Source organism: Giraffa tippelskirchi, chromosome 7 (genome assembly GCF_054371585.1).
Source record: "Giraffa tippelskirchi isolate mGirTip1 chromosome 7, T2T-mGirTip1v1.2.pri, whole genome shotgun sequence".
NCBI lineage: Eukaryota > Metazoa > Chordata > Mammalia > Artiodactyla > Giraffidae > Giraffa > Giraffa tippelskirchi.
The window spans coordinates 26,380,617-26,405,665 of NC_137281.1; the positions used below are offsets into that span (position 1 = coordinate 26,380,617).

General features: G+C 52.5%; 1 protein-coding gene across 4 annotated transcripts; it reads right to left on the minus strand.

The window, feature by feature from the left end:
* Positions 1-112: 112 nt before the first annotated feature.
* Positions 113-24,747, minus strand: PSKH1 (protein serine kinase H1). Of its 4 annotated transcripts, XR_014060278.1 has the most exons (5): positions 24,641-24,747; positions 23,903-24,018; positions 13,979-15,005; positions 1,974-2,384; positions 113-1,487 (listed from the first exon to the last, which is right to left on the minus strand). XR_014060278.1 is itself a non-coding variant. In XM_081512904.1 (4 exons), exons 3-4 carry the CDS (start codon positions 14,933-14,935, stop codon positions 2,067-2,069), a joined length of 1,275 nt encoding a protein of 424 aa, XP_081369030.1. In that variant the 5' UTR covers positions 14,936-15,005; positions 23,903-24,018; positions 24,641-24,747; the 3' UTR covers positions 113-2,066. The 4 variants fall into 4 exon arrangements, 2 of the variants coding, with proteins under 2 accessions (XP_081369030.1, XP_081369029.1); XR_014060277.1 differs by lacking the exon at positions 23,903-24,018; XM_081512904.1 differs by having other exon boundaries at positions 113-2,384.
* Between the last annotated feature and the right edge of the window lie 302 nt (positions 24,748-25,049).

Below are 25,049 nucleotides of genomic sequence, written 5' to 3' on the forward strand. Positions count from 1 at the left end.
CCCAACACGTGCTGAGGAGTCAAGAACTTCCTAGACTAGCTACATCCAGGCTGAGCTCCCCCTACCACCCACCTCCTGGGCAACCCCTTGGTCCACAGCAAGGAGGCCGGGCTGTCAGAATGAAGGGGCAGCTTTCCCTGGGGAAGGCAGCCTGTTTATTGAGTACAGAGGATACCTTTACAGACTGAGTACACAAAATAAATAACTGCACATTCTCCATCCACAGTCCATGGCATCACAAAGGCCCAAGTCTCCAAACTCCCTCGGTCCTACCCTCAGGACCAGGTGCACCCTGGCCAAAAGAGGAAATAAATCCCCAGAGGTACCTGGGGAAGTGGGGGGAATTCTGAGGCCATGGGACTTGGGCTTGCCATTGCCTTGTGCAAGGAGCACTGGAGACAGAGGAGCGGGTGTACAAGGCACAGGTGACTTGGCCCAAAGTGGTTTCTTTGGGCGTGGTTCCCACTGAAGGTGGCATATGCAAAAAGTTGAGGGCCTGGCCCAAGGGAACCCACTATGAGGAACTGAGAGCCAAACCCTCCCTGCTGGCAGGGGACCCGCAGTCAAGCTAAAGCTAAAGCTGGGCCCTGGCTCCTCCCCACCTGCAGAGAGCAGCTGTGGAGGGAGAGGGCTTGGGCTCCAGCCCCCGTCTGTGGTGGAGGGGAGGCACAAGACTGACGGGGGATGGTCTTGCTCAGACCTCTGGGAAAGCAGTCATCCAATTTCACCCACCTCTCACGGGGCTCCCTCCAGATGGAGATTCAGTGGGGCCCAGAATGGAAGGGTAATGCTGTGAAAAGAAGCAGGGACAGAGTGGACCAAGCAAGGCCACCGTGAGGAGGGCAGTGCCCCCAGGCACTCAGGGTTCAGAGGCAGGTCACACAGTATGGCTAAGTTCCAGGGGGAGCTGCAACAGAAGCTCAGCAGAAGGGGAGACAGTTGAGCAGCCCCAGGACACTCCTTCCTTCCCACTTCCTCTTGGAGGATAAAAGGAGAGCACAGTGGGCATTCCTAGGCTGTCTACACTTGTGCCTGACACTAGATGGCGCCTTCGTGCAGCTGCAGAGGAGAGAAGAGCAGTGCCTGAAGTGAGCCAACAACCGGCAGCACCAAGGTTGGAACCAGGGCTGATGCTGGAATCCGGATGGGGCTCTCCCTCAGAAGCCGCCGTCCTTTGCTTTGACCCAGGTGCCCCCATCCCCCAGGTAGCAGCAGTGGGGCTCCTTTTAACCCCCCACAGTTGGGAAGGAGGCACCTGGGGAATAGAAAGAACAGGCATCCAAGGGAGAGTGAGGTGATAGTAGGCTCTGCAAAGAAGGCACTGAGGGTGGTGGGCTGGTGGCAGGAACCCTCACGGTCAGAGGCTGGAGCCTGGAGCAAGCCTGCTACCAACACAGCCACACAGTCCAGAGGGCCAAGGACCACTCCACGGTCTTCCCACGAGAGGTCCTGGCAAGTTCTGGGGCCAGGAGGGGTCCCTGGGGACACTGGAAAGGAAGACAGATTTGGGCTGGGAGGTGGAAGACTGTTTAGACTTAACCAGGGGCTGAAAGTCCAGCCAAGGCACAAGTTATGGGCCTACCCGGGCCTCTCACTGGAGCATAATCATGAGGGTCAGGATGCCATGAAACATGGGGGCAGGGGGTTAGGGAGGAAGGCTTGGTAGGGGAAAGGGGGAGTTCAAGAAGTAACTGTCCCAAAGAGTCCTGAGACCACAGGACACTCTCTATCTGGCAGTGCATGCCCCTTTGGTCTGGGGGAGAGCCAAGAAAGAGGTGAGACTGAAGGCCAGGTCCCGCCCTTCCCCCAATGTATACCAGAGCACTTGTCCACCAAGAGGAGCATCTGTGCCAAATCAGGTTCGGGGCTCATAGGGCCCAGGACTCCCTCCACTCTGTTGCACCAGGTTGAGGCCCAGGGTGAAGATGGGGGCTGCTGAAGGCACAGAGAAGGGGCTGGGGCCGTTCACCTACCCTGGACCATGCAGATCTATCTCTAGAGAGGGTGCTGGGCCCAGCAGTGTGTGGCCAGGCTGGGGCCCTCCATGTCTGCATCCCGCTGGCAGCTCAGCCGTTGTACTGCTGCTGGTAGCGCAGGTTGAGCTCCCGCAGCTCTCGCTCCCGCACTCGGCGGGACTTGTTGGAGCGTGTCGAGCGGCTGGACCGCGTGGACTGGGCAGATTTAGTGCTCTGGCAGCGCGAGGAGGCGCGTTTGAGGAGGTTCTGGGAGATGGAGCGGTGCAGATTCTTCATAGATGAAGAGGCTGCCATGCTCACCACCCATGGATGCCTCAGGGCCTGCAGTGCAGTCATACGGGCGCCAGGGTCCACGGTCAGCAGGCGGTCAATGAAGTCCTTGGCCAGGTTGGACACACTGGGCCAGGGCTAGAGGCCAAGGACAAGCATTAGAGGGAGCACACTAAACACTGCCCTCCCCAGGCCGAAGATGTCACCCACACAGCACTCAAGACCTATCCAGCAGCCCTGCGCTAGACCGGTAGAGAGAGGCCCGCCCCGCTCCTTCCATGTAGATCATTCTGAGCCTCCCCTTCCCACCCAGTGCTGAGCAGAGGCTACTCTCCAGGTGACATGGAGTGTGACAGGAGAAGGACCTGACCCCTCCCCAAGGAACAAACTTCTAAGGTGTCCTGGACTCAAAGCCTGGTTCAAGGAGGTAGCCCCAGTCAAGACCACGCATCCTACCATAGGACACTACAACTCAGGGGGATCTAATGAGAATGACCAAATCTTCCAACACATCTTAAGCTGCATTTAAGCTCCCATCCCTGGACACCCCACTCCAGGCCACTTCCTAGTCCTTACAGAGAGGGCCCGGCCACTCTCCAACTGAAAAAGTGGCCAAAAGGACCACTGCATTCTCTGCATCAGCCTCAGCCTCTCAGCCATGGAGAGAAGAGGAAAAAATTCAAGGAAACTAGATTTCTTCATCTGCTGGGAGGGCAGAGGGATTGCAGGAGCCCAGCAGGGACCGGGAGCCTTCTCAGGGGCACTTCTCATGTCTGCATGACTTGCCTAAGTCACACGGCACTCCTGGCAGTGTCCTGTACCAGCCTCATCTTAGTGTATTCTTTCCTCAGCACAAAGCCTGCTCAGCTACATGCACCCACAGCTGCCTCATCACAGTCACAAACCAAGCAGTCATCTGTCTCCAGGTCTCAGCCTGCACAACCCTTCAACTGGCTGAATCCTCAGTTCTCAGGTTAAAAGACATTTGCTCATACTCCCTCTTAGCCTCCAATGCTAAACAATTATTCCAACAATTTCAAGTTTACTGTTCCCATTAGACCATGCTCAGCTAGTCAGTGCCTATTGCTGGGTATAAAGGAGGCACTCGGCAGATAGAGGCTCAGTGAGTAAACAACCCATGCATGGCACCTGATGGGTACTCTCGCCTGTAGCTGCTTCTAGGACATGGGGCTCAGAGGCCCAGGCCCTCGAGTTACTCTGCTGAAGGAGGGTGCATGCAGCGCTGCTCTGAGTCCCTGCCTCTCTTGAGAGCACTCTGGCACGGGGTACGACATGCTCCAAAGGGTGAGTGGCTCGGACTTTTGCTGAGCCTGTTCCAGACGGCTTGGTTGGGCGGTCAAGGAGACCATCACCCTCCTTTCTGCCAGGTGAGAGGGTGGTCTGCCTGGTCTACCCCATGGTGTTCTTCACCTTGAGAAACCCCTGAACACACACACCAAGGAAAGTCTGAGAGCCCACACTTGGGGCGGCTGCATGTCCACCCAGCAGATGCTCTTACAGACCATCACCACCCTGCTTCTGGCTTCTTTGAGCTCCAACTCTTCCCCAAGCCCTTCCCCACCGATGCTGATGAACTGGTGGGGGGCAGGGGGACAGTGGGTGGGGAGGGGTAGGAGACAAAGAAAAGACCCATCTGGAGTCCTGAAGGTGGGATTGGACTTGGAGTTGTTATCATTACTTGCCCTTTGGAAGGCAAATCTCAAATCAACTTCTACTGAGCCAAACTGAAAGAAAGTGACTGAAAGCCCAGGTTTCTAAACAGCTACCTACCAGGATCCTACTCACCAATGGGCCAGCTCCCAGTGATTCCTGGGGAGCTACTGGCCCCCAGGAGGCGGGCATTAGGGACCCTAAGTCCTGTGCTGAGAGCAGTGAGGGAGAGCAGGGAGCAAAAGCCCTCCCACACCGGCAGCCTGGTCCAGTTTCCCTGCAGGCTGGCCTGTGGAGCTCAGGGCTCCGATACTGAGGCCGACATGCAGGGGGACTGGACTGGACAGCTGCTGCGTAGCTCCAGGCTCACAGTGACAGAAAGCCTGGAGCTTGCTGCTGCCACCACAAGCAACCACTGTGAGGGGCCAGCCAAACTAGACCCCAGACCATCTGCAGCCCCATCACTCATTTGAGAGCAAGAAAAATGAAGGCATAATGTGGCCACGGATGGACAAAGCAAACCCGGAGCTGGAACGGCTGGGTCATGGGAATACCTGGGCTTTTGCTGCCCTTTTATGGTCTCCAAGAAAAGGAAAAACCACTGGGGAGCACGCTGCCACTCAGGCTGGCCTGCTGGTGGGACCAAGACAGGGCTGCAGCGCAGGCTGGCCAAACAGGGCTGGGGCATGGACTCTATCCCTGGCCCTTGGTCCAGTCAAGCCAGAAGAGAGGCAGCTCCTCCTCAAATGACAGAACAAACAAGTCAGGAGCCTGAACATGGACGGATGGGAGGCACCCCCACTTCAGATCCACAACCAGGCAAACCAAAGCCCCCTACAGCTCTCAGAGGCGCCTCTCCTCAGACCCGTACTGGGGGCTTAGGCATCTTCATCTCCAAAGTGACACAGCTCACACCAGGCATCACCTCCTGCTGCTTGTTGCCATTAGCACCAAAGTGAGCCCAATTGATCGGCCCCTCCTCTTCCCCTCAGGCGCTTGCCTTTCCAATTACTGTGTAGGGACAGCACTGTGAGGAATGCCAATGAGCTCATTAGTCTGAGGGCCAGCACACCTTTGCCAGCAGCACCCCCCGCCCCCAATCTTTGAAGAGCTGTGAGCAGCTGAGCCAGGTGGGTCCCTTAAGGCAATGTGACTTGAGCTATCCCATCCTGAGAGCCAGATTGTGCAGTGGCACCCAGCCTAACCCTCCCACACTGAGGGACTCTGCAGTGGGAAGCCAAACAGGCCCAATACAGAAAGGTGGTCCCCAAGCCAACCCTCTGACAGCAGGGCAGGGGCTTATACTGACCTCCAGAAGAGTGACCCCTTGGAGTCCTGTTGAGGCCTCCAACATGGCTCACAAAGGAAAAGCAAAGCTTTCCACACCCACACATGGGCACGCTTCTAGCCAAGTCAAACTCAGCACCTCCTGAGAAAGTGATCAACACCTGCAGACCAACCCACTTGCCTCCCCAACATGCTCGGGCCTCTGCAGCCACATGAGCATGTCTGGCAGCATCTGACTGACCGGCCAGGTAACATTCTGTTCCTCATATGCAGCCAAGTGAGGAAAAAGAAAAGGAACATGAGATGGGACTTCCTTGGCAGTCCAGCAGAAAGGGGCACGGGTCTGATCCCTGGTCGGGGAACTAAGATCTGTATGGCCACATGGTGCAGTCAAAATGAGAAACAGGAAAAGGGCAAACTGTCATGCCCTCCAGTTTCCACAGCTCTCACTGCTGGCTGTGGGTAAAGGATGGAACTCTTGCCTCAGTATACTTGGGGCCAGATCAAGGATACATACAGGCCTCAGGTGGGTGGCAGAAGGGACAGGCCCCAGGTACCACTGGCCAGTCTCCCAGAGGCTTCCACCAGTTTCTGGGCTGGCAGAGGCATGGAAGGGAATGTCACAATGTCAGCCTGTCTTGACGCCCGACACTTCAGTCTCCCTCTGCTGTGGGACCAGAGGACAGCTGCAGTCCTCTGGGTGACAGCCCCCATGCTTCTGTCCAGACTCTCATGAGCTGTGTGGGCGAGGGGCCTGGCCCCAAGAGGAGGACAAGGAGAGGCTGTAGGAGGAAGGGCATCACCTCCACCCTGTTTCTGACCAGCCAGCCACCCTTCTCCTTACACTCTAACCCCCAGAGTCCCTGCAATTCGGATACCTACTCCTCATACTGTAACAGCACAGAAACCAACAGGGTGGAGAGAGGACCTCACCCATGAGCATTCCCTTACCAACTTTGCCCCTCTTCATGGCCCTGCTTCTGCAGAACCGCTCCCTCCTGGTGATGCTCAGCAGCAGAATCTGACTCTCCCTTTGGAGGGGGCACCAGACTGGAAAGGGCTTCCACTCCAGCTCAGAGGATGCACTTCTTCCCGCCCCAGTCTCAATCACTTGCTCCAGCTCTACCATCACAAGGGCCCTGCAAGGATGTTATCTGAACTACAATCAAGTAGCTAAGTCCAAGGGCTAAAGCACGAGAACAAGGACGAACCAGCTTTCTTGGCTGCAGAGGGAGGAGGAAGATGCTTCCTTCCAGCAGCAGGCCCAGCTCATGGGGCTCACCCGAGATTCCCTCTGGTCAGTGGGTCTGACTGCTCTCAAGCAAGGGGAGAAAGAGGCCCAGTATCTCTTTGGGATGGCATCTGGGTGACAGACTGAAGTGATGGGCTGGAATGCCCGTAACCTGCATTCTAGGTCCACCTTCTCTGTTCACCGCGGAGAAATCACAGCCTCCTCACTTTTAAAATGGAGGAACTGAATGAATTCTAAGTGTTTTTGAAGCCTGGGTTCTAAGAAGATGGCTCCCCATCTATTTTTCCCACTTGGCTGCATGTGAGGAACAGAAGCAGAGCCTCTGACACTTAAGCTGTATTGATGTCCTGACCTCTATGGGTTCTTTTCCAGCCCATGACGACTCTGGGGAAGGTTCCCTGGCAGAGGAGGAAGGCCCAGCAAAGAGCTGCTGGGGGAAGAAGGGAGGAGAGAAGCCTGGGCTTTGCTGCCATGACTCAGTTCTTCCCTCAGCTTTGTCTCAAGAAGTGTTTTCAGATCCAGCACTGCCACCCTCAGAGGTCCCCTTCCTGGAGTGACGTGAGCCTGAATGAGAGCAGACAAAAGAGCACAGAGGAAATTCTTAGAAGTGGAGCTTCAGGCTTTCTCAGGAGAGCAGAACTATTTGTATGACAAGAATAGCACACTCTGATGTGGATCATGAGGAAAAGAGTTTTGAAAAAATCGGCAGAATTAGACACTGTGTGGCGATAGAGCCCACACCTCCTCCTCTGGGCAAGACACCCACATTCTGGTGTCTGGACTTCCAGACCAGAGAGAACCCACTACGCTGGGGTGGGATGTGGGTAAGGGGACCTGAGCAGCAGAGAAAGATGTTGAGGGAAGGAGTCTGACAAGAGAAAAAGAAGGAAGATAATAGAGTTTTTAAAAGAGGCAGAGAATCTCAAAGATAAAAATAAAAAGAGAAAAGGCGTGACAACTTAAAGGTTACTAAAGCTGTGTTCTGAACTTGAGATGAGTAACAAGATGAAATCCTGCGCCCCCACGTGTCCCTGCCCAGAGTCCGCAGCGTGAAGGACAGGGACAGGAGGGCGACAGGGCACAAGAGTGAGGAAGGGTGCTGCGTGCTGGCCTTGGAATGGAGGATGTTGACAACCTGTGTCAGTGACCAAGTGATGTCTGCTTTTACCAGTGTCCTGGAACAGCCCCTAAAAGGTTCTGGATTTCAGAGCCAGCTGCATAATGGTCTCCTCTATCTCCACTCATGAGTTCTGCTGAAGTGAAGTGATTTCCAAGGCCCACCCTGGCATTTGTTTTTTGTAAAACTTCCTACCATTCTAATAATTTCTGGGGCAGTTTGAATCCTGGTGGCTGTCAGCATGTCATCCATACTGTGGCCTCTGTCCCCAGAGGTCTGTGTCTCTGGAACCCTGGGTACAAATGATGTGGCTGAGGGCAGGCACTTGGTCTATGTGGGCAGGCAGGAGGAGTGAAGAGATGAGGTGACTCAGGGCCCCACTGAAGTGAAGCTCAGGTCTGGGCATCACCCTCACACTGGGAGACAGAAACCTCTGAGGAAGGAGAGCTTGCAGAGGTGCGGCCGCACGGGGTGGTTGGATCAGGTCATCATTAACCACCTCGGTGGGGGTGGCCGGGGGATGAGTGTGGGAGGTCACAGCAGATTTAAAGAGGTCAGAATGTGGGAGCAACTGCCCTAGCAGCTCCCAGAGAAATTCAAGGGCCTAGAAACAACAGGGCCTGTGAAACAGCAGAGCTCTGCAGGTGGAGACAGACAATGGGAAGAGCAGGAGAGGGAGGGGACAGATGCGGGACCAGAAGCTGCTCCAAACACAACCCACAATAAACCCGTTTGTTGAAGAGACCTTGGCAGGGGGTGGGAAACAGCAGTGATGAAAGGACCTTGGGGTAACAAGGTGGGGAGATGGGCATTTGCTTCTGCCAGCACAGGAGGTGAGTGTGTAACCAAGGCAACAGCAGCAGAGAAGACAGCAGGGCTCCAAGGAGCCAGTGGTGGCCTGGTGGTGCACATGAGCCCCTACCCACATGAATAGCAGGAACACGAGGCAATTAAAGGCGTCTAGTAGAATCCAAGCACAAGCCTGAAAATCCGCCACCTGCTTCCTTGCATTCTGTTCTGCTGCCTGTAACATCAAATCTCCAGCTCTCCCATGGCCTCTGGCTGCCCTCCCCACAGCTCCCAGGCAAGGCCCTACCCTGCTCCCCTGGCAGCTCCCTGTCGGAGCACGTGAAGCAGGCTGCACTAGCAGCCCCACAGGCTCTGGCCCCCTTCGCGTGGAGAGCACCAGGACACACCACACGCTCCACACCTCATTTTATCTTTGACATCCCAGGGGAGAATGGCACATGTCTGAGTCACTGTGAGACGCGGTGGTGAGCTGGGATGGTCTCATAAACATCCACTCTGGCTCCAGGCACTCACCCTACTGCAGGGCTCTCAGAACAACCACAGGGTGCAACTCGCTGGCCCTGAGCAGGTGTCCCTTGGCCCAAGTGGATGGATGGTCAGCCTGCAGCCCAGAGATGCCCCCCTGGAGAGCCAGCTCCTCACCAACACAATGCCCCGGGGAGTGGCAGGTGGGCTTCCTCTCCCACTGAGGTTCAGGCCCCTGCCTGGCAGCATTCACTCTCCTGAGCAAGGCTCTGAGAGGAGCTTTGCCCAAGCCCACCTGTTCCTGGTGCTGTCACCTGGGTCCACCCACAGCTCACAGACTGCCCAAGCAGAGGAGGGTGACAATTAAAGCTGCTAAATGTGGCAGACAGCAAAGCTGCTGATGGCCTGACTCTGTCATCATTCCCACAAAAACCTCTTCATCCATCCTGCCTCTAGGAATAGAACTCTTGACAAAAGTAATGACATTAGGCCCACAATGTCACATTTCATGTCAAGTGAATCACAGCATCTCCAAGTTGGTGGGACCGTAACAGCCCTCTAGTATGGTCTACAGATGGTGATTCACCTTCTGTGTCACTCCTTTAGCAGCAGCTGCGCCAGATCTCCTGAGGCCTCCTGTGAAAGGAAGCTCCCTTCAAGGTGACTGTTTGTCTCTTCAACCTGCTCAGACTCACACAGGCCTTCCTCATATCTGGCCAACATGTCTCCCTATCACTTCCAACATGACCCCAGCTTGGCCCTCTCCACTCCAGTACCTCCAGTCACTGGATAAAAGTTCAGATTTCTCCTCTCAAAATCACCTGCCACAGCCTTCTTTCCAGAAGTCTCTGTTCTCCCAAGATCCCTGCATTTGCTTCTAGGCAGGTTTGGCCAACAACTCCCTAACTGCATCTCCAGGAGGTGCCCCACTTCTTCCTGGGGTCCGGCCCCAGAAGAGAACACTCCAGGTAGCAGGAGCGACCTCATCTGCACGTTTGGGTCCTTGCCCAGGGCATCACTGACAACCACTGGCGCTGCCCTCCAGAGAAGCTGGAGAAAGCATATGTGCTGATACACATGCTGTCCTCAGAAACTTACAGGCCGGGGAGGGACGAGATGTCCAAGGAGACGGCCTGGGAAAGGGCGGAAACGAAGACTCCAGCAACATGCTGATGCACGTGTGCTGGAGAAAGCAGACTGTGGGCCTGGGAAGGCCAAGAACTCTGAAGCCAAGAGGACCTAGATTCAAATCCCAGTCCTGCCACCCTCTGTGAGGCCCTGGACAAGCTACTTACATTAGCCTCAGTTTACTAATCTGTAAAACAAGGGGATTGTACCCACTGGCAAGATTATTGTAGAGATTAGACATGCTGGGTATAGCACCCTCAGCCCTGTGCCTGGTACTCAGTAGGCTACACGATGGCAAGGATTGGCACTATTCTTAATGGAAGCAATCTTTGAACTGAATAACTGAAAGCCAGTCAATCTTTTTAGGTTGACACTGGGAACAGAGGGAAAGTCCTGAGCAAAAGCCTAGTGTGAGGAGTCTTGGACCTAGATGGAGGGGAGTATGGGACCACAGCTCGGGGCTGGAGCATCCAGAGTGTCAGCATCGTGGGGCAGGTATGAAGGAGGCCCCACTTGTGTGCCTCCTTCCACTGCTGGGCCCCAGGCAGGGCTGTCAAAGCAGGGCTGGACACACTCTCCAGGTAAGAAGGCAGCTGGAGACCCCTTCTAGATCTGCCTCATAAGATGATGCTCCTCCTGCACCTCTCTGCAGGAGGGTTCTGCCCCACAACTCCTCTTCCCTAACTACAGCTCACGTGTACCATATGGGGCCCACTCGCCAGAATCCTCGATCTGCCCCCAACATCCCCAGGACACCACGATCCCTCATTCCAAACGGGGATTATTCCACCAGCCCCCAGTGGGTCTTCCTCTGAGAGTCTCCCATAGCACTTCCTGATCCATTTCCCTGCTATCGAGAACCCAGACGCCGCCCTCCCACCTAATGCTTGGAATCTCCAAAGAATCCCTGGCACTACAGAGCTCCCAGCAACACACACAGGCCTGGCCCAGCCTCGTCAACCTCTGCTCTATTGCTCCCAATCATCTCCTGTTTATTCTGGAGCACAGTCAGCAACATCCCCTTCTCTGAGCTTCCACCTTCTCAAAGCCCACCTGTTGAAGGATGTCCTCTATTCAGGTCCACAGAAACCACTAGTCTGACAGAGGGCTCAGGGACAGAAACCACCAGGAACAAGCACACCAGAGAGGGCCTGGTACCCATGAGAAACCACCGTAAGGGGGCAGGGTGGGGCCTTGAAAGGCACCAAGTGCCACAGGACTCACTGTCAGAAGAGAAATGCACACCTCCGAAACTTGTTGAGCTCAAAGTGGGCAGGCCTTTACTTGCACAAGAAGCTAGATGGAAACCCCCCTGTAAGAATGTCCTTCTTTCTGACTCACCTTCTTATTCAGCATGCCTTCATAAGGGTGAATGACCATCACACAGTAGAAGATAGGTGGCTAGTAAGGATGGAGGTAGAGCCCAGTGCTAAGAAGGGGGACCAGCCCCACCACCTGACCGGAGCCCCATGGCCCATGTTCCAGACCGCCAGGCCTGTGCTGGAACGTGCCTGCCAACAAGGGTCCGTTCTCTGCTCACTTCCTATTCCTCGTCCTTTCTCTCGGGCAATCTCAAGTTTCCTGGGGATGGGGAGCAGGCCTTCCTGTCTCTCTGTGTCTTCCCCAGTGTACTGATGGGTAGGCATGGACATTCTTGTCCATGGGGACAAAGACAGAAAGATGCCTGGTCTCCAGCTCAGAGCCTGATCTAATGATAAGGCCTGTTTCCCTAGCGAACATCCTGGACAAAGTCCTCCCAGCCCAGAGCTCTCTGCACATGGTGGTGGAACCTGCCCCTGGGGTCAGCCAAGCTCCTGGGAACAGACAGGGGCCCCAGGGCTAGCCAGGGATTTGCCTCTGGAATTGGGAGCTGTTTTCAGCTTCAGATGAAGGGTAGTGGAGGCCAATGACTGGGTAGTGCCCCCCCTCACACTGGGAGCCCAACTCAAGCCACGTGACTGCAGTGGAGCAGAAAGCAGAGACTTGAGAACCAGTCTGTGCCCACAATCCCCACCCCATTCATTTGTCATTCTCTCACCCTCAGGTAATCAATAGCCAGTTAGCAAGACTCTGCAAGCTCCCATTAGATAAACTGCCTGATCAACAACTGCCAGAATCAGGAACTCTTGGGCAAACCTACAGACTTTTGGAAAGTCTCTCTTTTGTCGGCAACTCCTGGGAAACCTCCCTCCCTCTGTGGCTTTGCTACACCACACGGAGCTCCAAGGGCAAGCCAGGCAGGGTCCTGGCACAACACTGCAGCTGTGAGGTGGATTTTGGGTCTTCTGACCTCTGATGAAACCCGGCTCAGAGGGTGACCAGGGCGGTGTCTGCTGTGACCACCCCATCACAGCTGGGGCTTCCCAGCCAGTGGGTGTTTGCTCAATTGAATCCATTTGCAACAAGAAAGGAAACATGAAAACTTTAGGGAAGAGCTGGAAATGTCACCGTTTCTCCTTCATCTGCCGTCAGCACAGAGTTGAAGAAGACAGCTTCCCTCCCTTCCTCACATCACCCTGAAGTATGACCTGGGGATCCCCCCAGGGAAGGCCAGCCTCCAGGCCCACAGGAGGGAAGTCCTTGACTGACCACGACCACAGCCTGCAGCTGACAGGGAAGATGACAGCATAGGATCTCACACGCTGAGGGCACTTTGCCTTCATGAGGCTTCAGGGCAACTCCTGTAAGAAATGCTGCTCTGGGCCAACCGGTTGAGGCTAGGCAGGAACATTCATGGGAGGTAAGCTGGGCTGCTGAAAGGGGCTAGTCCCAGAGCTCCTTCTGCTCTCTCTGGACTGTCCGGGAAGCAAGAACAGCAGTGCAGGCCTGGGAGGAACATCGTGGGGAGCACTCTGCAGGGTCCCTCCCTGCCTTGGCAGAATCCTGTCATCCGCAAAGCTTACCTCACCTCCCACATAAAGCCACCCCATGTACTTCTCTTCACAGCCTCCCCAAGCGCACCATTCTATCCAGCTTGCTGTGCTCGACATTTCTTGGGGCGAGCCTTGTCTCCTACCCCGTCAGCACCCTGCCTGAGGACTGATTAGTTCTTACTATTTCAGCACTCCCTTCGGCTTCCAGCAGTGCTGAAATCTAACAGATCTTGTCAGGCATTAGGATTATCAGTGGATCCAAAGACACAAGACTGAAGGCCGCCCGGGTGACTTAGGCCAGGAGGTAAGCATCTGCTGGGTTAAGCACAAGGTATTGCTTAAATTATACGTCAACATTTTAAGATCAGACTTTCTGGCTTCTCTTTAAAAAATCGGAATGTCTGGGTACATGGAATCCTCCCTGTTCTGTGGCAAAACCAGGCTGAGATGAGAAGCAGCTGTTTCATTAGAGAAGGCACGGTCACGGGCTCACCCAAGGCCGCTGGAGCAGAAGCAGAGGACGCCCTGCCCCGCGGCCTCTCGGCCCACCTCTGGGCTGCAGCGGCAGTGCTTCCCACTGCCAGCGCCTGAATGTCTCTGCTTCCTTCGCCTGAGGTCTTTCTCCACCACTAGCTGACAAGCAGAACAGCCTGGAAGTGCCAGGGATTTAAAGCCTCGGTGAAAAAATGCTCAACTCATACAACGGTCAGCGGATGAAAACCCACCCTCTTTCCTGCCCCTCAGTGGCAAGAATCTGAGCACGTTCTGCATGATTATTTGCAGGGCCGCCAGTGGAGCTGAGTTCCCTGGCCCAGAGTGGCCATCCACTCCTCCTTGTACCCATCACTGTGTTTCTCCCTTTCTGCCTCACGCTCCCCACCCTTCGCTTGTGCTTACTGAAATCACATCCCAGTTAAACTATCTGCTCCCAAGTCCTTGTCTCAGGGCTCACTTTTGGGGGAATCCAAACTAAGATACCCTGCTAGTCTCACTTCATCATTTTTACGGCATCTGCCTGGCCCCGTGAACATGGTCCCAAGAGCATGTCTACCCTGATCAAGGGCTGCCTGATAGGAAACCCCACCCATCCGGGGCCCTCCCCAACATCCCCAAGTTGGGGAAGACTCACCTCCCCCGAGTAACTGTACTTGCCCCGGAGGATCTGCCGGTACAGCCGGGTGCGGTTGTCATCCTCGAAGGGCATGGTGCCACTGAGCAGGATGTAGGCGATGACGCCCAGTGCCCACATGTCGACAGAGTTGGTGTAGGGCTTGCGGACCAAGACCTCGGGGGCAATGTACTCAGGCGTGCCACAAGTGGTCTTCATCAGGCAGTCGTCACCCTTCTTGCGGGCACTGGCCAGGCCGAAGTCGGTAATGATGATTTTGGAGTCGGTGCCGGGGTGGTAGTAGAGCAGATTCTCTGGCTTGAGGTCTCGGTGTGTGATACCCAGCGCATGCAGGTACCGGACGCCGTCCAATACCATCTGTAGCACCCGAGTGGCGTCACGCTCAGTGAAAGAACCCTTGGCAATGATGCGGTCGAAGAGCTCTCCACCAGTGGCGAGCTCCATCACCATGTACACACGCTCCTGTGTCTCAAACACTTCCACCAGCTGGATGATGTTGGCGTGGCGCACCCGGCGCAGCACGCGCAGCTCCGACTCACACACCTCCCGCCCCTCCCGGTACTTGGTCTCGATCATCTTAATGGCATACGGCTGCCGGGTGGCCCGATGCTCCACTCGTACCACTCGGCTGAAGCTGCCTCGGCCAATCAGAGCTTTGATGTCGTACTTGGCCGTCACACGGGGGTCAAACTTGGCCCTGTACTTAGCCACCCTGGCCCTGCGTGGTGGTTCCGAGGGAGGCTCTGTGTGGCCGGTGGTGGGGGCACCAGGGCCAGGGTTTGCACCCTGACCGGCTGCTGGGAACCCACCTTTGAGAGGGCCAACGCTGTCCACCTCTGTGATGAAGTGCTTGTATACATCGCTCTTAGTGCCACTGAAGGGCTCCACCTTCTTGACCAGATCCAGCTGGACATCCTTGGGCGGCTCAGGAAGGACCTTGCTTGTCCCACAGCCCATCACGGACACGGGGGCATCCTCTCTAGCGGGGCTGGCAGGACCTGCTCTGCAGGCAGTGCCCCGTCTACACCTACACAGATGGAAGAAAGGACAACTCAGCAGAGCAGGGACACTTTTGAAGGGACCCCAGCCATCCTCCTGACTCCCTCCCCCTCTGTCTCTGGATAAACCTAGCCTGATGACATGACCCTAATATGGTTCCCTGGAAAGGAGGATGGCTTTGGCCCCTGAGTGCTCAGAGACCAGATGCCATGGAGGACCTTGATGAAAGACTGGGTGTGAGTTCCATGGTCTTGACGGACCTCTCCCTGGGTCTGCTTTTCAAGCTGCTCTTCAACTTCGAAGAGGGGCAGGAACACACACCAAGCTCAGCTGTCACTGCCTCCACCCTCCCCTCTATTCTCCCTGGGTCCCTTATCACAGTTGAAGTCCTGTATTTTTTAAAGGTTAAAATCATTCTGCTTATTACTCTGACTCATCTTTTCTGAAATGAGGGTGTGGCATGTTGGAGGCCTGTTCACCAACACTTATGAACCACTAGGGCGAGGAAAGCTGCTTTTCCCCAAGGCTTCCTCCCTCACGGATACTTTCCTGGCCCCCCACGCTCTCTGTAGGGGTTGATCCCCACCCCACTACAACAAACCACCACCCCCTGCCCTGGGTCTCTGCCCTACCTTCACTCTTCCCTGGATTGCACCCACTACTTTGCTAATGCACCATCTTCACCCAAGTAGTTGAACACTTTGTTCCTTGTGTGGCTAAAATGCCACAAAAGTCCCAGAACTAGATAAAATCAATCCCAGTGAACTAGGGACCACAAGCCTTAGCACGCTGCCACCAGGCGGCCACCGAACTAGCCTGGGGTTCATTTAAGAAGCAGAGGGGACCTTGAGCTCAGAAAGGACACTAACAACTTCATCTAGATGAGACTGAAGCTGTGGATTGGTGCACTCTCCTTCTGCGGGAAGAGAATCCAGGAGCCTTTCCCATTTGTTTCCTAGACAAAGATGTTCCAACTATTAACACCACCATGTGGCTAGTGGGGCCCTGGAAAAGCTGAAGTGCTAAAGTACCACTTTCCAGAGGGTGCTTCTATCCAAGTTGCCCTTCTCGAAGTTTACATGAGGGCCTCATGCGTGAAAGAAAAAAGGTGAGAATGTCCTGTTCATAAGGACATAGAGAACTGGGGATAAAATGATCAACTCAGATCAAGCGTTTACTGAACATCTACTAGGGATACAAGAATGAATAAGACGTCCAATGCAGGTTATATTTTAACATACCCCAAAGTATGTTAATACTTGGGAAATACTTGGCAAAGCATGGTCAATAAACTCACAGTCTAAATGAAGAGCAAAACATCAAAACTGGGAATTTCAACAAAACTTTCGTTGTAAGTTCTAGGCTTGAGAAACAACAGGGGACACATGTAGAATGACACAGGGCTTAGGGGAAGCTTTGTGGAGGAGGTGACCCCCACACTGGATTTGAAGTGAGAATGAGTCAGGTGAGGAAACGTGGGCGTGTTGTTTCAGGCAGAGAGAATAACACACTCAAAGCCGAAAGGTCCAGAGCGGCGCCCTGTGCCTGGGAAGGGACAGTGTGGCGGTGCAAAGACAGGACTGGGGACTGAAGTGTTAGAGGCCAGTGGGAAGGAGCCAGGACCTTCCTGGGAGGTGACAGGAAGCTACCAAAGGGTTTACAAGGAGAGGTGATTCTGTGTTTCCAAAGAAACATAAAGCTGAACTGGGGGAGGGTCAAGGTGGACTGAAAGGGCCAGCGAGGAGGGTGGCAGCCCAAACCGTGGGGTGGAACGGAGAGGGGTCAGCAGGAGAACTGACAGGGACTGGAGGCTGGACACAGGGGTCAAAGGGAGGCGAGGACGGCACTCCAGTCCATCGCTCAGGATCCTGGGCAGAAGGTGAGAAGTACAGCAGGAAGGATGGGCTTGGGAAACACTGGGAAGGGTTCACGTCTGGATGTTCTGAAGTGGGGTGACTGCATGTAGAATCTAATGGTTGAAAAGAGCTGGTCAGGGTCAGAGATTCTGTGACTGCCCAGGGGCAACACCAACTCCCACCTGCAGCCCCTTTCAAAGCCCGCAAAAGATCTCAGGAAAAGCAGCAGAGAGAGACCCAGGGAGGCTTTGCTGGGGTACCACGAGGGTCACAGAGCACCCACACAGAGACCCTGAGGGGGGATCTGAATCCAAGATGGTGATAACTGATGGATGTAGCCAAGTCTCCCCAGGAACAAGCTCATCTCAGAAACATACTCAAGACCTTGATTACCAGTCAGCCCATCAGATACAAAGACCAGAGATTAAGTGCTCAGGTCTTAATCAGTGTGTCAATAGGACTCTCAGAATGAGACTTATTATCTTTCCTCACAGAAGAAGAAAAGAGTCCTCAACCATCACAAGGCTTTTCTCATTCCAATGCCCAGGAGATCCCATATAGAAGCTTAGGAAATCACATTTAAACAAAGGCATTTATAAACAAGGTTCTTTTTCACAGAGGCCAAAGAGTAGGACTTTGGACTTTGGGGCTTCCTTGGTGGCTCAATGGTTTGGACTCGGCACTCCCACTGCAGGGGGCTCGGGTTCAATCCCTGGTGGGGGAAGTTGTAAGGTGCGGCAAAAAAACAAAACAAAAACTGTGGACTTTGGAATTTTGCAGACTCATCTCTTTCTTCAGAGAAAATACAAGACTGAATGCAGTAAAGGGCTACAGCTCAGGAAAAAAAAAATAGCTCTTGGGCCAGGGTTCCTGAGGCAGAACACAGGCCCAGATACCTAACACCACACGGTGAGCAACACCTACCACCCTTCAGGGAGAAGAACTGCATGGGTGACCCCAGCACAGCTCCTCAAATGTCACGTCTTCCCAGTGGGGAGGCAGAACCCTAGAGCCACAAAATAAATAACTGTCTTCAGATATTCCCACTGGCTCTTATGGCTTAAATGTGCATACCTAGTCTGGTCCTGATGAGAAAAACTAAGGTTTACAAAAGAAAAGGTCTGACTTTTCACTTTAAATTAGGCTAAGCAGGGATCTCAAGTCAGCAGTAACAGTCAAGGATTATCCCTCTCTGACCTTCCTTCTTCTTTTCTGGGACGTCATTTCTCTCACATTTGTTCCAGTTGGAAATGTTTCAAAGATAGGCTGATGCTGGTACTCCACCTTCCCAACTACAGGCTGAGAGTGGAGGAAAGGGGGTGCCAATTCTGAGAAGGGGGATTGCTGATGATCTTCAGATCATCATAGCTGCTCCACACTCCAATCATACCTGCTAAATTCTCTTTCCACAGCGGTTAGGTGAAAAGGCAAACACAAGAGAAGAGGCTGGCAAAATTCCTGCTGGGAAGCAGGGCAGAGTTTTCCTGTCCTCAGCTCTCATATATGTGTTCCCAGCAGAGTGACCAGGGTGGCAGTGAATGAAGAAAGTCTCAGGAAGTGACCTCCCAGGAAGGTCACACTCTACCAGCTCTCACAAGTCACTATTCCATCTCAAGACACCAATGTCTGTAGAGTCGGCTTTCACACTTTCAACTCTGAAAGTGAAAAGTGAAAGTCGCTCAGTCGTGTCTGACTCTTGGTGACCCCAGAATACTGAAGTGGGTAGCCTTTCCCTTCTCCAAGGGATCTTCCCAATCCAGGGACCGAACCCAGGTCTGCACTGCAGGTGGATTCTTTACCAGTTGAGCCATAAGGGAAGCTCTGAGCTGGAGTCAAAGTATTCCTCATAGAAGGTAAGTGTGAGCAGCAGGCGTGTGCACTCAGCAATACTGCCCTCACTTACAGACCTGACAGGCCAGAAAGGCAGAAATTTACCGAAGCCACTCAGGCAGTGTCAGCCGAGACCGAAACAAAATCTGGTTCTCCATCCAGAGCTCCTTTTGCCAAACTATAAAGACTCTAGAAGTGCCTGGGGCCCAGCCAAGCTCAGACTCACCAAGTCAAGGCCGCAATCCCTCCTCATACCACTCAGCTGGTGAATCAAAGAACCTTTACCATGGTTCTTTTCTGAGGGGCATGTCTTCTGAAACCTCCATTCCAGGTACAACCTGGGTCATGCTGCTCACTGCTATGCTCTAGATTATGTTTAGATCTAGACGTAACAAGTCAAGATCACCGACTTGTCAGCCTCTTGAGGGAAGAGGACACTCCTCAGATTTCTAGAACTCTCTGGCTCCCAACAAAGTACTGAGCTCAGGGCAGCCATTCAGTGTTTGTTAACGCTGAGTGAAAGGTGGTCCGGTTCTCAGAATTCTTTTGGCTGCAGGGCAACAATCCCAGAACCTCAGAAATTTTCAAGTGGCAGGAAGAGGCAAGACTGGTGGTTGGACCAGAGCCACGGTTTCTGGGTGCCTGTATAAATGTCCTCAACAACAGAGGATGCCGATGCTCTTGGGTCTGTTTGGGTCTTACAGATTGTTATCTGAACTCCAAACCAGTTTGTCCATAAGCTGCCAGACCCATCTTTGGGAAGCCGAGGGGCCTCGCAGCAGGGGACAAGGATGGATCCTGAAAGTTTTCCTGGCCACAGGAGTCTGCGGATGTCTCCCAGGCCAGGGCCCATAGGCACCCAGCCCTCTTTAGTAACACCTTGTAAGATTGTTCTCTATAGCATAGCTTCACAACCTCTTGCCTGCAAAGATCTCTATATTCTGCTCTCATGCTTTGAAAGGGTATCAAAATGAAGTAGGCAGTTATCTCTCAGGAATCCCAGAAATAACAAAATGCTACACAGCACTTACTCAACATTTATAACACTAAGATCATGGCATCCAGTCCCATCACTTCATGGCAAACAGATGGGGAAACAATGGAGACCGTGACAGACTTTATTTTCTTGAGTTCTAAAATCACTGCAGATGGTGACTGCAGCCATGAAATTAAAAGACGCTTGCTCCTTGGAAGAAAAGCTATGACCAACCTAGACAGCATATTAAAAAGCAGAGACATTACTTTACCAACAAAGGTCCATCTAGTCAAAGGTATGGTTTTTCCAGTAATCATGTATGGATGTGAGAGCTGGACTAAAAAGAAAGCTGAGTGCAGAATTGATGCTTTTGAACTGTGGTTTTGGAGAAGACTCTTGAGAGTCCTTTGAACTGCAAGGAGGTCAAACCAGCCCATCCTGAAGGAAATCAGTACTCAATATTCATTGGAAGAACTGATGCTGAAGCTGAAACTCCAATGCTGCTGCTGCCGCTAAGTCGCTTCAGTCGTGTCCGACTCTGTGCGACCCCATAGATGGCAGCCCACCAGGCTCCCCCGTCCCTGGGATTCTCCAGGCAAGGATACTGGAGTGGGTTGCCATTTCCTTCTCCAATGCATGAAAGGGAAAAGTGAAAGTGAAGTCGCTCAGTCGTGTCCGACTCTTAGCGACCCCATGGACTGCAGCCTACCAGGCTCCTCTGACCATGGGATTTTCCAGGCAAGAGTACTGGAGTGGGGTGCCACTGCCTTCTCCGGAAACTCCAATACTTTGCCCCCACTGTGAAGAACTGACTCACTGGAAAAAACCCTGATGCTGGGAAAGACTGAAGGCAGGAGGAGAAGGGGACGACAGAGGATGAGATGGTTGGATGGCATCACTGACTCACTAGACATGAGTCTAAGCAAGCTCTGGAAGTTGGTGATGGATGGGGAGGCCTGGCATGCTGCAGTCTGTGGGGTTTCAAAGAGTCGGACACGACTGAGCGACTGAACTGAACTGAATACAGCACTTCTAACCATCACGAGGCAAGCAAGGATAGCAGGCAAGAGTCTATCACTTTAGATAAAAAACCCCTGACCCTCACATCATAACACAAAAATAAACTCAGAACGGTTCAAAGACTTAAATATGAGACAAAACACCATAACATTCCTAGAAGAGAACATAGGCAAAACATTTTCTGATATAAACTGTACCGATGTTTTCTTAGATTAGTTTCCCAAGGCAACAGCAATAAAAGCAAAAATAAGCAAACTGGACCTAATCAAACTTAAAAGCTTTTGCCCAGCAAAGGAAACCATAAAGGAAACGAAAAATAAAAAGACAACATACTGTACAAATGTATAGACTGGCAATGCATAAGAAAAAAACTGGAGGAATATACACCAAATACACAACAAATTATTTTTCAAAAATGACTAGTGTTTGTGTCTAAAGACACAATTTATCATTCACTTCCGTAATGCTTTAACTTTTAACATTATTTCATAATAAAAACAGTTAACGACTTCTTTTTGGAATACAGTAACTCAGGACCCCATTGCTTAGCAAACTCCAGCTATGCACTACTGCTCTACACGGTAATAATCAGTGAGCAGAGACTTCTGCCTTAGGGCTGAGATAGTTTGTCATGTCCTCATTTATCCTGACCCACAACTGCATCTGAGACATCCCACCAACTGCCCATCCCATCATCAGAAATACAGCCTCTGGCAATGTACCTGGGGGTCTCCTTCCAAAATCCCCAAGTTCAACCCACAATTATTTCCTGAGTTCCTGCTGAGGGCCAGGAACTCTGCCAGGGGCTGTGACAGACAAAAAGAAGGCAGTTATAACCTCTGCTCTCAAGGAACTTACAGCACAGATGGTTCCACACCAAGAGTCCCCTGATTTATTACTCTTATGATACCCTGCTAGGCCACTTCCAGGCCAGCAAACTAGAAGGGGGCCCTTTGTGATCATTTTCCTCCAGCAAATGAAAACAGCACATTTTTCTACTTTAGCATCACATGGGATGCCATGGCAACAGAGGGCTGTACCAAGAATTAGCTCAGTGATGACCAAGCCAACACAAATTGGCTTAATACTCACTGAGTAAGATTCTTGGAAGAAAAGAAAGTTCAAATAAATAAATCTCTCTCCAGCTCTCAACAAGCAGAATTGTTTCCCTTCTTTCAGTGCTGTACTTCTCAAATACTTCTCTGTGCACTCCAGGTCAATGGAGCTATTCTCAGCTGTCTAAAAGCTTAAGGGTCAATACTTTGGCACAACTACAGCCAAATCATATCACACACTTAGGAAGCACTGAAGAAAATCAAAGCTGCCCACATAAAGTGCTCACACTTATTAAGTAAAATAAAAGCCTAAACCAAAGTCTCACTCACTTAACTATGAACTTGTGAGTGACAGGGAACTCTAGTATGCATTAGCTCAGATTTCACAGACACTAGTATCTTCAGAGTATTCCATTCCAAGTGAGGCGCAGCTCCAGTTCAGTGTAAGAAGCAAACAGGTTTCCTGAAAGCTGCACTTTCTTTAGCCCATTTATACAACTTAATAGGAACTGCAATTAGACCTGGACAACGTAATGAGTCAGCAAGCCCGCCCTCCAATGAGTCAGCAATCCAAATGTCTTCTAGGGGAATAGCCAACTGCAACTGCCCTCAGTAGAGGCACAGTTTTGCCAAAGCTTTCCCAGGTGACTAGAAATTATCTCAAGGAAATGTATAACATAAGGTAGCTTCCTACCAAGTCTCCATCTGAAGAACAAACAGGCTTACCAAGATGAGATCCCCTTTTTTCAAGGGATGAACTCTGGGAAGAACAGCCATTAGTAATAACAGTGGCTTTCATTTCCTGAGTTCCAAGTGTGCTAAGCGTCTTATATAAGGGATTCCCGGGTGGCTCAGATGGTAAAGAATATGCCTGCAGTGCAGGAGACCGGGGTTCAATCCTGCGTTGGGAAGATCCCCCGGAGAAGGGAATGGCAAACCACTCTCCAGTATTCTTGCCTGGGAAATACTGTGGACAGAGGAGTCTGGCAGGGTACAGTCCATGGGATCGCAAAGAGTCAGACATGACTGAGCAAGTGTCTTATATGCACTCTTACTCCTCTCTCCAACCACACAAAGTAGGCGTGATTACTCCTATTATGGGATGAGCAAACTAGGACTCAAAGAACCTCGAGATATAATCAAAGTCAAGAACTGAACCTAATTTTTTCTTACTCCAAAGCCCATACTTCCAACCACCAAATCTTCCTGCATCCCCAAGATACAATGAGCCTGCAACAGTTCTGTGTTCCACAAGGCACAGCTAGCCCTTCCCACTGGACAAAGATGCAACCGTTTCCTGGTGTGATGACAAAGATCTTCAACCAAGGAGCAGAGTAAAGTCATCTAAGGAGGTTTCTGCTTTTTGACGTATTTTTTGGGTGTGCCGACTGAGTCTTAGCTGAGGCACACAGGATCTTCAATCTTTGTTGCAGCATGCAGGATCTTTAGTTACAGAATTTGAACTCTCAGCTGAAACATGTGAACTCTTATTTGTGGCATGTGGGATCTAGTTCCCTGACCAGGGATCAAACCTGGGCCCCCTGTATTGTGAGCAGAGTCTAAGCCACTGGACCACCAGGGAAGTCCCACATGGAGAGTTTTCAGGTTTTTTTTTTAAATACAGATTCCTACCAGATTCCAGATACCCTGAATCAAAATCTCAGAGAATGAAACTCTTGAATTTGTATTTTGAAAAACCACCCCAGGAGACTTCAGACCATCAAGGCTGACAAGGCTACACCATCTACCACATGCATAAATGTGCATGTGCAAACAGGACATACACATTTGCTGTGCTCATCACAGGTCGTGGCCCCTGATATGTGCTCAGGGGCATAGCTGCATTTGTATGCATTCTTAAATCAGAAATGTATCACAGCCAAGTTAGCTCCTATGCCAGCAGAGCCAGACACTGAGATGCAGACAGAAGACACAGTCCCCAGGCCAACCATCAGACGACACAACACAATAAACACCAAAAGTAGTCACATGAACTGAAGTACAAAGGAGTCAACAGTTACGTGTGAAGGGAGGCACTTCCAAGGAAATTAAATCTAAGGTGGATTTTAAGGGACGGGTGTAAAATCTCCATACTGGTGGGGGGAAAGAAAAGAACTGCAAAGTGAGAAAATTGCATATCTAAAGCAAAAGGGCATTAAAACACGAAGTTAAGGGCAGATTCACATACTTCCAACGGCAAACTGTAAACAGTAGACAGAAGGGCCCAGGTGTTGACCTCGGGGTTATGCCTCTACCAGATTATGAAGAGACCTGAACGCCTTGCTTTGAGGCTTGGCCTTTATCCTGTAGGTACCAAGAAGCCAGTTTTAGACAATGAAAGGACTTATTCAGATTTTCAAGTGGGAATTAGCACTTCACAGCTTCAAGGAGAGGGAGTGAACGTGGGGAGCAGGATTTCCCCTTATAAAAGCAGAGGGATAACTGGTTTGCAAAGCAGGCGACCCGGCTCGACTTGGGTGTGCTCTTCCCCCGCCTGAATAAGGAAGCGACCAGCTATCCCCCCAGCCCTGGCGTTCAGTCGCAAAGGAGGAGGTGTGGAGTAGGTGCCAGACACGAGAAGGCAGTGAGGACAACCAATTTAGTTCACTCTGATCAACGCCAACTGGTTGGCCAGCAGGCAGGTCAGCTGACCACGTCCACCTGGCCCTGAGACGGGCTACCCAGCACAGCAGCATGTTCAAAGCCATTTAAGCCGTGGGCACTGGGGACCCCAAGCAGCCATAGCCTAGCCTGCTCCGCAGTCCCGTAGGCCCCGGCGCAGCCTGCATGGGCCGAGGACTTCGAGTATGGGCCCAGGGCTCCGGGCTGGGCAGGGATGGGCCCAGTGCTCCAGAAAGCGACCGGAGCTGCAGCTCGTCAGCCCCTCCCGCCCATGGGGCCGTCGCCCTGAGCTGGGCCGCCTCACCTCGCGCGGGCGGCGGGCTCTTCGGCGTCTGAGCGACTGTGCTGACCCTCTCCGGGCCGCGGGTATAGCCACGGCCACCACCGCGGCCGCCATCCTCTGGCGTCAGCGTCGTGGCGTCATCACAGCGCGCGCTTGACGCCAAAACAAATCCCAGCCACCCACGGGGCGGGGCGGAGGCGGGCTCGGGAGAGCCGGCTACGCGGTTGGTTGCGCTCCGAGCCTGTCCTGCCAATCAACGTCTTAAGTACAAGGTCGTTCTCTTTTTTCTGAGGGAGTGAGTCTCTGTATCTCCAGATATCTCGACCTTAGGTTTGGCCAGGCACCGTGGGTAGTAGGGGGAAAGTTCCAAGATCCTGGTTGACGTGGAGTGCGCTTTATAGTGCGACGTTGGGGACGTAGTGCATTTTAA